At 42.8% G+C, this 10,790-nt stretch overlaps 1 protein-coding gene across 3 annotated transcripts; it reads left to right on the top strand.

Moving 5' to 3' along the window:
* Positions 1-10,399, top strand: idh1 (isocitrate dehydrogenase (NADP(+)) 1). Of its 3 annotated transcripts, none has more exons than XM_038721368.1 (9): positions 1-156; positions 1,252-1,374; positions 4,367-4,658; positions 5,420-5,522; positions 6,119-6,296; positions 6,432-6,583; positions 6,686-6,826; positions 6,986-7,148; positions 9,366-9,459. In XM_038721368.1, the coding sequence occupies exons 2-9, from the start codon at positions 1,253-1,255 to the stop codon at positions 9,457-9,459; spliced, it is 1,245 nt and encodes a 414-aa protein (XP_038577296.1). In that variant the 5' UTR covers positions 1-156; position 1,252. The 3 variants fall into 3 exon arrangements, with proteins under 3 accessions (XP_038577296.1, XP_038577297.1, XP_038577295.1); XM_038721369.1 differs by lacking the exon at positions 1-156 and adding an exon at positions 730-754; XM_038721367.1 differs by lacking the exon at positions 1-156 and having other exon boundaries at positions 1,253-1,374; positions 9,366-10,399.
* Positions 10,400-10,790: the final 391 nt, after the last annotated feature.

Genomic DNA, 10,790 nt, shown 5'->3' on the forward strand with positions numbered 1-10,790 from the left:
CGTCCCGGATTGGCCAATATCTTGTCGGAAGCCGGTTACCTATCGTTCCTCAATCAACCTGAACCGCTCCAGCTCAGAGTGAACCTGCAGCACAGGACATCATTCCGCTCCCTCATCTCGTTGCTGGCTGTGTCGTGGACCTTTAAACTCAATCAGGTAGGCGATTGTAAATAAAATAAAACTGTGCATGCAGCAGAACGAAGAGGTGGCGACGATACGTTATCTCATTGTTCTACTGCATTGGTAAGCGACATCGGTGTAAATAACATAAACGAGGCTGTATTGATTTCTCTTTAGTGTTCGAGTAAATAATCTTCAACCTAGTGTCACTTTTAGAGGCCTTTCTTGAAACTAAGAAGTCGGATGTACGGCAGCCCGACTGTAAGCGGCCCACATCGTTTTTGCAAACTCCTCCCCGTCTTCGTGTGTTACACTGTCATTTAGTGGCATAACGTTATTTATTAAAACTACGTTAAACGTTGTGTTAACGGTGTGTAGCCGATTCTTCAGTCTGAACTGTCGCCAGGATGCAGTCTCCTCCCCATCATGCGATGATCGGCCTGTCTACTTGTGTAACTTTTAAGAGCGTCCTGTAAAAAATGTTGTGAATAAGTCACAAAGAAGTCCTAAACAGTAAAGGCAGCTGACGTGACATGGACCATTAAGAAACAGTGGGCTCTGGATTAAATTTGCACCGGTTAATCTTGCTTAAGCTGCAGGGTTTTGTTGCTTGGCTCACTTTGAGACTTACACGGTAGATGATTTATGGATCTAACGTTATGCTGAGTCACTGGTCTGGCTACTCCTATTTTATGTTTTGAATGAATCCATTCATTGAGGATAGACTACTTTGTATAGAGAGAAACTTTTTGTCTGTGGTATCAGTGTCGCTCATTCATGGCTAATGGAGTAAAGGGCGACAACAGATATCGTCTTATGTGGTTGATTATTCAGATATTCACAAAAAAAAAGTATAATTACTTAACACTTTACTGTATAATGCTACAAAACGGTGAACAATCTGAATCACAAGCTCCTGGCGCCAAAGGGCCTGGTATCTTATGTGCAGACATTTTATTTTGTCTGACCAAGTATTACATTTTATTGTAATTATCCCAATAAAACAGCAAATGTATGTTATTTTTAGCCTGATAAAATGCCATTCCCACTATATCTCTGGAAGGTTTTCTCTTTTTGTCTCTCCTCTTTGATATATATATTTTTTATCGTGCCCTCTGTGTCTACCACTAGGATGTCTCAGAAGATCAAGGCAGGCTCTGTGGTGGAGATGCAGGGGGATGAAATGACTCGAGTCATCTGGGAGCTCATCAAGGAGAAACTCATCTTCCCTTACCTGGAGCTCGACCTGCACAGGTGAAACCCCCACTGTAGATGAACTTTGCTTTTTAAGTTACATTCATGTTGCTTTTTAAAATAGCAGGACTTTCTGTACTGAGGTAACTTGTGCTCCAAGCAGGGACAGCTGAGACTGAAACTAAAAGAAAATCAAGTGAATCCTCCAGTGCTGGAATTTCTAGATTGGCTTGTTTATCCTGGCACACGATTGTGTTTTATGAGCTCATCCGCATCAGAAAAGTCCTCTAAAATTGTAGCAGTGTGATAATAGTTGTAGTTTTTCACTGTAAATATTTTCTTGCCTTATAACATTGAAAGCGCATAATTTTCTATAACTTACTACTGCCATTATAATTGGAGGAGATCACCGCTCAAATCAATTTTCTAGGCAAGCAACGGGACCATCCGTGGCCTTACTCCTCCTCTTATCTCTTGCATGGACATTGTTCGGAGTTGTATGTTATTTGCAGGGACCTCCTATGTGAAGTTCACATAGATGGTCCCTAATGTTCCCATCCCTGATAATGAATCATATCTCCCTCTCTCTTTAAAGTGCGGGGCATCCCACACTTTAAACTTTAGGTTCCCTTTTCAGATAGATTCGATAGATATATATACATCACTTCTTGTGTCGCATCATAAAAGTTAATGATTTATTCTGTACGTGGCATTGGAAGTACAGGTTTGATTCATTATAGTATAGTAATAATTACTCTGTTGGAATGACTATTTCTCAAAGGGCAGAACTGTCATGTATTCCAGCCACTGGAAAAACAAACTATACAAACTTAAAAACACTTAACACACATAAAAAAAGTAAACCCATATCGTATGCGTTCCGTGAAGAGCACAGGTTAAAGCTTGTTCAGGTTTTCTGGCTGCCCTAGGAAAGCATTAACTTGCTGAATAAATCATGCAGGTTGAACAGACACATGAAGTTGTAATCAAACACATACAAATAATTCTTGTTAAACCTGAAACTGTTTGTTTAAGGCTTTTGTTTCTTTTTTGTCTCTGATTCCACTGAGATATGTATCTGTTGTTGTGCGACATTTACGGTTGCACCAGCTTTCGGGGGAAGGGAAGGAAGAAAGTAGGTAAAAGGTCATGGCTGCTGTCAAACAATGCCCATAGGCTAATACTTGAAGGGAATGGTAAGCACAATGAGCTAAGTTCAGTTGTGAGATGAAGTATATTTTGTCCCCTCTTAGTTTTTTGTTAAGCTGTGATTTTTACCTCAAGCACTAGTGCAACAAATAGAGCAACCGTTCCACTTATCTTGGCAGAGGGCCAGTCGTCATTGCACAATTCATTCCTTGTTTCCTTTTGTCTTTGTGTTGCTGGCAGGTTTTTGCAGATCTCCTTCTTACTAAGGCGAGAAACAGGCATTAAAAGTAGAGCAGAGTGAGACGTGGGGTTGAAGGGTAATGGCTATTATTGATGCGACTACTGCGTCAGGTCTTGCAAGAAATATAATTAATAGATATATTAATAATGTGAATATAAAGCCCCAACAGCAATTTGACTTATTCCTCAAGCTGGAAGCAAGCCCACACTCTTCTTCACTACTCGTTAATGTCCTTCAACACAGTGAGATTATATTTCGCAGTTCTTCTTGTACATTCATAAACTAGCTTCTAGCCAACTTAAACGGTGGGAAGTCTGTTCACTTTTAGTGCTTTATTAGGTTGTTGTCCTCCAGGGCATCTGTGCAATGGTGTATACTGAGGCATAAATAATCACTACTGAGTGCTTTTGTTTATGGTCTTCCATGCCTCTGCTGTTGAGATTATAAACGGTCCCCCTCACGGCAGCGCTCAGCGGTCCCGTTATGCCGGTTGTTTAAACGTCTGTTGATAAGCAGGCTGTCATTTCACGATCTACAGCTATGTATTTCATAGATAGAAGCAGAACAGCAGAAGGATAAATGCCCAAGAAGTTCTGTTAAGTGAGGGGGGATCGGATGGGGGACAGATAACGGCGGGCATGGGTGTGTAAGTCTGTCTGTCTGTGCGTGTGAGAGAGAGAAAAACAGAGAGAGCTCTCTGTTTATTTATTCTTATAGCTAGGCTAACTAAGTGATTATTACTAATACTTTGTTTTTGACATTGTTATGGCAAGGCTAGCAGACCCAAGTGCAGGACTAAGAAAGGGAGAATTTACATAAAAGAGAAATATTGCAGGGTAAAGGGATCGGATATTGAGCAGGGGAAGAGCGAGGTAGAGATGGGTGCAGAACCGGGTTGGTGGCTGCTGTACAGAGCAGGGGGAACTGCAGCTGAGAGTCCAGAGTGAGAGTCTGATCCCAGCAGGTCCAGAGCAGAACCCGGGAAAGACAGAATGAGCGGTATTTACGGTAGCAGAACTAAATAACACATTATTATGCAAATTTAACTTTTAACTTTTATCATAGCCTAGCCTACTAAATGTTCTTCTACAATCCACCTAGTATAATTATTTAAATGTGTTCATTATGTTGTTGTTTGTTTGTTTCAGCCTACTGATTTATTTTAAAATGTAGGAAATTTGACTGTTTTGATCTGTAATGTAAAGCAATTAATAAACGCCATAACTTCCACACTACTGCTGGCATTACTCAGTTTAAAGTGCTCCCACACAGCTGAGGACTTCCTTTTATTTTCCCTTTGATGTGAAAATTGAAAATAGATGTGTACCCAAGATGAATATTCGTGTCCAGCCCTAGATTGTTGTAGATTGCTTGTTTATCTCTCAGATCAGGTATTTCCATATCTGAATCGGAAAACTTCTTTATCTTTTGACCTTAGGTCTTAAGTTCACACTGATACACCTTGTAGTTTGGTATATCTTATTATACTCATATTCAAACATGTTTATATTGCTCAAACTAGGTATTGAAAAATGTTCTGTAGTGAAGTTTAGGAGTTGTCACAGATATTTCAACACACTTCCAGGACATTATGGGTGCATGTATTAGCTTTCTTTCCGGTACTACTAATTCAAACTATTGTCTCTGTCTCTTCCTGCAAAGCTATGACCTCGGTATGGAGAACCGAGATGCAACAGACGACCGGGTGACGGTTGAGGCGGCGGAGGCAGTCCAGCGCTACAACGTGGGCATCAAGTGCGCCACCATCACGCCAGATGAGAATCGCGTGGAAGAGTTCAAGCTGAAGCAGATGTGGCGTTCGCCCAACGGCACCATCCGTAACATCCTCGGAGGCACAGTGTTCAGGGAGGCCATCATCTGCAAGAACATCCCCCGCCTGGTACCTGGCTGGGTCAAGCCCATCATCATTGGCAGGCACGCCCATGGAGATCAGGTACCAGAAAGAGTCAGTTGTTTCTGCATACTGAAAAATGGCACGTTGGGGTAAAATCGTCAGAAGTGAAATTGTGTTATGGTTCATGTTTCACTATATAAAATGACTAAAAACATGGCTTGGAGTTAAATTACTCTTTGACAAATCCTGGTCTAAACTGGGCAACCTTACATATGAGGTTTAAATAATCCTGATTTGTACTGAAACTGCCAAGAAAGTAAAACCAACTCCTTTATCTTTCCAACCAACCTCTGTGACAAACTGACTACTGGTTTGCTGTCGACTCATGCATGATCTCAGTCAGGGTATCAGTGAGGCCCAGGCAATAATTAGATTTTATCAGCTGTCCTTTGCACCACACTGTACTACCTCTACAGCCTAGACAAGTTGCAGCTAGGTTACAGAACGAAGTCATAGGTCAGCTTGTGGCGCTGTGCCAAAGTCAACAGTTGTCCCCTCAGAGGAGACTAATCCAGGTGAAGTGTCAAATGGTAGCTAGTTAGTTAGTTACATAATATTCCATGGATGTCAGAGGTATATATTATATACTGTGCCGACATACTGTATCACCTAATACCACTGGTGATGACAGCCAAGTCCTGCCGAGGAGTTTATTTGAACTTTCATCTAACACCATGTTATGGGGCAGGGTCCAACCTTTCAAAAGCTGTCTCTTAATGGTTGCATAGTTTAGTTGGGTCATACTACCTTGCTGCTTTCCAATAACCTCTTGTGTTTCTCAATGTGCCCCCCCCCCACAGTACAAAGCCACAGACTTTGTGGTGCCCGGGCCTGGGAAAGTGGAGATGACCTACACGCCCACAACGGGAGAGCCAGTTAAATATGTCATCCATGAGTTTGTGGGTAAGAACACAGCCAGCCTGACCTGCGATCGTCGACCCTCACAACATGCGAAAGGGCTGATAATTCAAGCCGTCTGGTCTGTCAGTCCAGTTAGAGACCAAACAATTGTCACAGTATACTTTTAGTATCATTGCACAAATTTCTCAGGTGTGCACATACACACATCAGTCTTAAATCAAGTCAGTAGAACTAGGCTGGACTGGCACCAGAGGAAAGCTTTTACAACCATATTTTCTATTGTGTTCAAATTATAAAAGAGAAAATATAAGATATGGGGTATCTTTTTTTTAGTTTGAATTCTGTTGTAACTATTCACCTGTTATGCTTTTTATCAGTTAAAAGCAAACACTGAGTCACTGGGAAAGGCCCTGAAAAGAAATCCCGTTTGCTTGTTGGCATCACTCAGCCTTTTCTAATCTTAGTTTGAAAGAAGCATTTTTATATTTTTATATTCTGTCATACTATACTGCATTCTGAAATAATGAACGCACCCACACAAATAAAGTTTTGCATACTGTAGATCTGTACATGATGGAATTGCATAGTGTAGGTGAATGTACTGTACTTGATGTGTTTTTTTATTTTTGTCTGTCCAGGCACAGGAGGTGTAGCCATGGGGATGTACAATACAGATAAGTCCATCAGGGACTTTGCCCACAGCTCCTTCCAAATGGCTTTGTCCAAAGGCTGGCCGCTCTATCTCAGCACCAAGAACACCATCCTGAAGAAGTACGACGGTCGCTTCAAAGACATCTTCCAGGAGATCTATGAGAAGTAAGGGCTTTTAAAATCCATGCAAACATATGAACACACCCTCTCTCTCTTTCACAACCGCATGTGCACACACTTTTATACCAGGTGTAGACCACAACTAAGAGTTGGTGTCCACCTTCTTCTTCTTGTGTTCAGGGAATACCGTGCCCAGTTTGAGGCCAAAGGCATCTGGTATGAGCACCGTCTGATAGATGACATGGTGGCCCAGGCCATGAAATCTGAGGGAGGCTTCATTTGGGCCTGCAAGAACTACGATGGAGACGTGCAGTCTGACTCTGTGGCGCAAGGTTGGTAGAAGCAACACATCTCCACCAGAAGTCATGTGAAGAACAATGGAGAAACTTTCCTCATAATCTGACCCCTGCAAAACTACACTGCCCCTGTTTCAGGCTACGGCTCCCTGGGTATGATGACCAGTGTGCTTATCTGTCCTGATGGACGCACAGTGGAGTCTGAGGCCGCCCACGGCACAGTGACTCGCCACTACAGGCAACACCAACAGGGAAAAGAGACCTCCACCAATCCCATAGGTAAAAAAAATATGCATAGAGCTTAGCTACCTAAACACAGCCCTCAAACATTTTTGTATTAATGTAATCTTTATTTATATTACATACATTGTGTGATATACTGTAAATGGGTTAACTGACTGAATCCTGTTCTTACAACCGGGTGTTTGCGTGCTACAGCCTCCATCTTTGCATGGACACGGGGCCTGCTCCACCGGGCAAAGCTGGACAACAATGCCGAGCTGCGAGTGTTCGCTGAGGCACTGGAGGCCGTGTGCATTGAGACCATCGAGGCTGGCTTCATGACCAAGGATTTGGCTATCTGCATAAAAGGCCTGCCAAAGTAAGTCTCTTCAATATCTAACACTCAAAATATGTCTCTGCGTCAGGTGCTACTGCGTTCCTGCTGTAGATAATAAGAATTGATTTACTGTTTAGTAGAGGATGCCACCGAATTGTACCACTATCTCGAGTCCAATATCAGGAATTTTTGTGCATTTAATGTAAACCCAACATTATTTTATTCACTATGTGGTATACACTGACGATAAATTAAAAAATATGACTATTTGCTCTCTATGTGTTCCAGGAAATGGGAATAATCAAAACATTTTGTCATCTTGTTTAATGTTGTCTTCACCACGGACTCACAGCAGTAACACAAGTAGCCCTGGTTTACCAATCACAGCTGTTGTGTTGTGTCCTCATATCCACTGTTGCCCGACATCCTACTTGCAGTTTTAAGGAGGTGCAGACCAGCTTCAGTGAAAGTCTACATTACAGCTGTGGGAAAAAATCCCCCTCTCACCCCTTGCGGGGTGGTATGTGTCATCCTCAAGCTCGGGTCCTCTACCAGAGGCCTGGGAGTTTGAGGGTTCTGCGCAGTATCTTAGCTGTTCCTAGGACTGCACTCTTCTGGACACAGACCTCTGATGTTTTACCTGGAATCAGCTGTAGCCACTCTAGTTAGTTTGGGTGTCACAGCACCCAGTGCTCCGATCACCACTGGCACCACTGTTGCTCTTACTTTCCACATCTTTTCTAGCTCCTCTTTCAGCCCTTGGTATTTCTCAAGCTTCTCGTGTTCCTTCTTCTTGATGTTGCTGTCTCTTGGGATTGCCACATCTATCACTGCAGCCTTCTTCTGCTGTTTGTCGATCAACACGATGTCTGGTTGGTCAGCCATCACCAGTTTGTCAGTCTGGATCTTGAAGTCCCGCAGGATCTTAGCTCGGTCATTCTCAACTACCTTAGGAGGTGTCTTCCATTTTGACCTTGGGACTTCCAGCCCATACTCATAGAAGATGTTCCTGTGCACTATGACAGCTACCTGGTTATGGCGTTCCATGTACGCACTTCCTGCCTGCATCTTACACCCTGCTGTTATGTGCTGTACTGTCTCAGGGGCATCCTTGCACGGTCTGCACCTGGGATCCTGCCTGGACTCCAGCCTCTATTGATTTTGGACTAAGTGCCTGTTCTTGTGCCGCCGTGAATAGTGCTTCTGTGCTGTCCTTCAGTCCAGCCTTTTCCAGCCATTGGTAGGATGTCTTGAAATCAGCCACTTCTTCTATTTGTCTATGGTACATGCCGTGCAGCGACTTGTCCCTCCCTGAAGGTTCTTCATCTTCTTTGTCCTCACCTTCGGGTTTCTGCTGCCTGAGGTATTCACTAAGCCCTTCATCTTTTGGGGGCCATCTTCCTGATGTACTCCTGGATCTTCGGCATTTCATCCTGGACAGTGGTCTTGACACTCACTAGCCCTCGGCCTCCCTCGCTACGCTTGGTGTACAGTCTCAGGGTGCTGGATTTGGGGTGAAACCCTCCATGCATTGTGAGGAGCTTTCTTGTCTTGATGTCAGTGGCCTCTATTATACCAACGGGGTATCTGATGACTGGCAGGGCGGATGTGTTGATGGCTCAGATCTTGTTTTTCCCATTCAGCTGACTTTTCAGGACCTGCCTTACTCTCTGTAGGTATTTGGCTGTGGTGTACTTCCTTGCTGCCTCCTCATGGTTTCTATTAGCCTGCGGCACCCCAAGGTATTTGTAGCTGTCCTGAACATCTGCAATCTGGCCTTCTGGTAGTTCAACCCCCTCGGTTCTGATCATTTTCCCTCTTTTTGATACCATGCAACCACACTTGTCCAGTCCGAACGACATTCCAATACCGTTGTTGTAGATCCTGGTAGTGTGGATCAGTGAGTCGATGTCTCCTCATTTCTGGCATACAGCTTGATGTCATCCATGTAGAGGAGGTGACTGATGGTTGTTCCACTTCGGAACCAGTATCCGTAGCCAGTCTTTGTTGTTTTTGACTTGTGAAATTGGCTTTGAGTTGGCTTCCAGATTTGTTTTCCACAGCCCCATTGAGTTCTTGATGAAGGGTATTATACAGCTATATATATATATACCTTTTTTTTATTTTGGCTTTGATGGCAACATTCCTAGATACTGCTATATATGTGCAGCAGTACCACTCAGTACCTCCCAAAGTGAAAAATATTATATAGTGTTAAAATATTCTTAATCCCTCCCCCTTTTTCTTCTCTCTTCGCAGTGTGAAACGTGCTGACTACTTGAACACCTTTGAGTTCCTGGACAAGCTTGCAGAGAACCTGAAGATTAAGCTAGCCAACCCGCCCAAACTGTGATCTCACATCCCAGCCTCAACGCACACACGGACACACATACATTCAAACACACACATCTATACAGCTACTGGAATGAACATTGGAGCAGGGAGGAGTGTGCCCAGGGCTCCAGGAGATCTCTGGACTGAAACCACATCATTCCCTAACTGAAGGTCGGGTTATGTAGGGTGCCTTGTCCAAAACGAAGGAGGCTTCTATCAGTGTAGGCCATGATCCCTGTTAATGCATCACTAGTAGACGGCCATACTTGTGTCAGGTAATCATGAAAGATTCTCCGGACCGGCACAAGGACGAGTGGCCAGGTCCTCAGTGACCTTGTTTACCCTAATTGCACTATGTCCCCAGAAGTGAGCGTGATGTGTGCTGTCAGTATTGTCTGTGATCTGTGCTAGACCGGGGACAGGATCTGTCCGAGGGAGCCTCTAGACCCTTGCTGCCTTACTCGTTTTGTGTCAAAGTCATTGTTTGATTCTGGTCATCTTCTATGTCCTGTAATGTCTTAACAATACCTCAGGCAACATATGTTTTAGTGCCAGTTAAAAACCACAGCACTGTCAACCTGTATTTCACTAATGAAACCTCTCGGCATGGTGCTAGAGTGGCCATGTATACCATGACATTTTACTGGTCTGCAGCATGAAACACATAATATATGGACTTACAACTAATTTATAACATTTTAAATAAGTGTTCTGACTCTTCTTGTTAAAAAAAAAATAACATGTAGATGTTGTACTCTTTTTACTGATCACAATCGATGAATGATGCATATTCTGCCAAAAGTTCTTCATCAAACAGTCCATCTGTTGGTTTTTAAGCAATGCTATGCCTGTTAGGTCCTGTTAACGCATAATAAAGAAAAAATGGTTAGTAGTGCTGGATTTATTTTGATGCTTTCAGTTTCAATTTACACAGTTGAAAATAAACAATCATTAGTTTACTATGGTGTCATTTAGAGTGGGATTTTGTTTTTCTGTGTTACATCTGAAAGAAGAGCTCAAGGTGACATCTCAAAATGTTTTTTTCCGACCAACATTCCAAAACCCAAAGACACTCAATATACATAAATATAAAACAGAAAAGTCACAAGTATACAGTTAAGAGGCTGGAAACAGCACATTATTGCCATTTCTCCCTGAGAAATTGATTCATTTATCAAAATAGTTGCCGCTTAATTTTCTGTAGCTCACCTCATTGAGTGAACATTTAAGCTTAAGTGTCATATTACAGGATGTTTATTATGCGCTGTATGTAAATCATATGTCCAAATGTCTTTCTGTCCCAAGTCAACATTTAAGATGGGATCTGAACTGAAACCTTGTTCATATTTT

This window comes from Micropterus salmoides, unplaced genomic scaffold (genome assembly GCF_014851395.1).
Source record: "Micropterus salmoides isolate LMB-PRFRI ecotype aquatic unplaced genomic scaffold, ASM1485139v1 Ms_hic_scaffold_15, whole genome shotgun sequence".
NCBI classification, from domain to species: Eukaryota; Metazoa; Chordata; class Actinopteri; order Centrarchiformes; family Centrarchidae; genus Micropterus; species Micropterus salmoides.

Coding starts and splice junctions, on each gene's coding strand:
- idh1 (XM_038721368.1), top strand. CDS start 1,253: ATGTCTCAGAAGATCAAGGCAGGCTCTGTGGTGGAGATGCAGGGGGAT. Junction 5,523..6,118: donor TGTCATCCATGAGTTTGTGG/GTAAGAACACAG, acceptor TTGTCTGTCCAG/GCACAGGAGGTGTAGCCATG. Junction 6,297..6,431: donor TTCCAGGAGATCTATGAGAA/GTAAGGGCTTTT, acceptor TCTTGTGTTCAG/GGAATACCGTGCCCAGTTTG.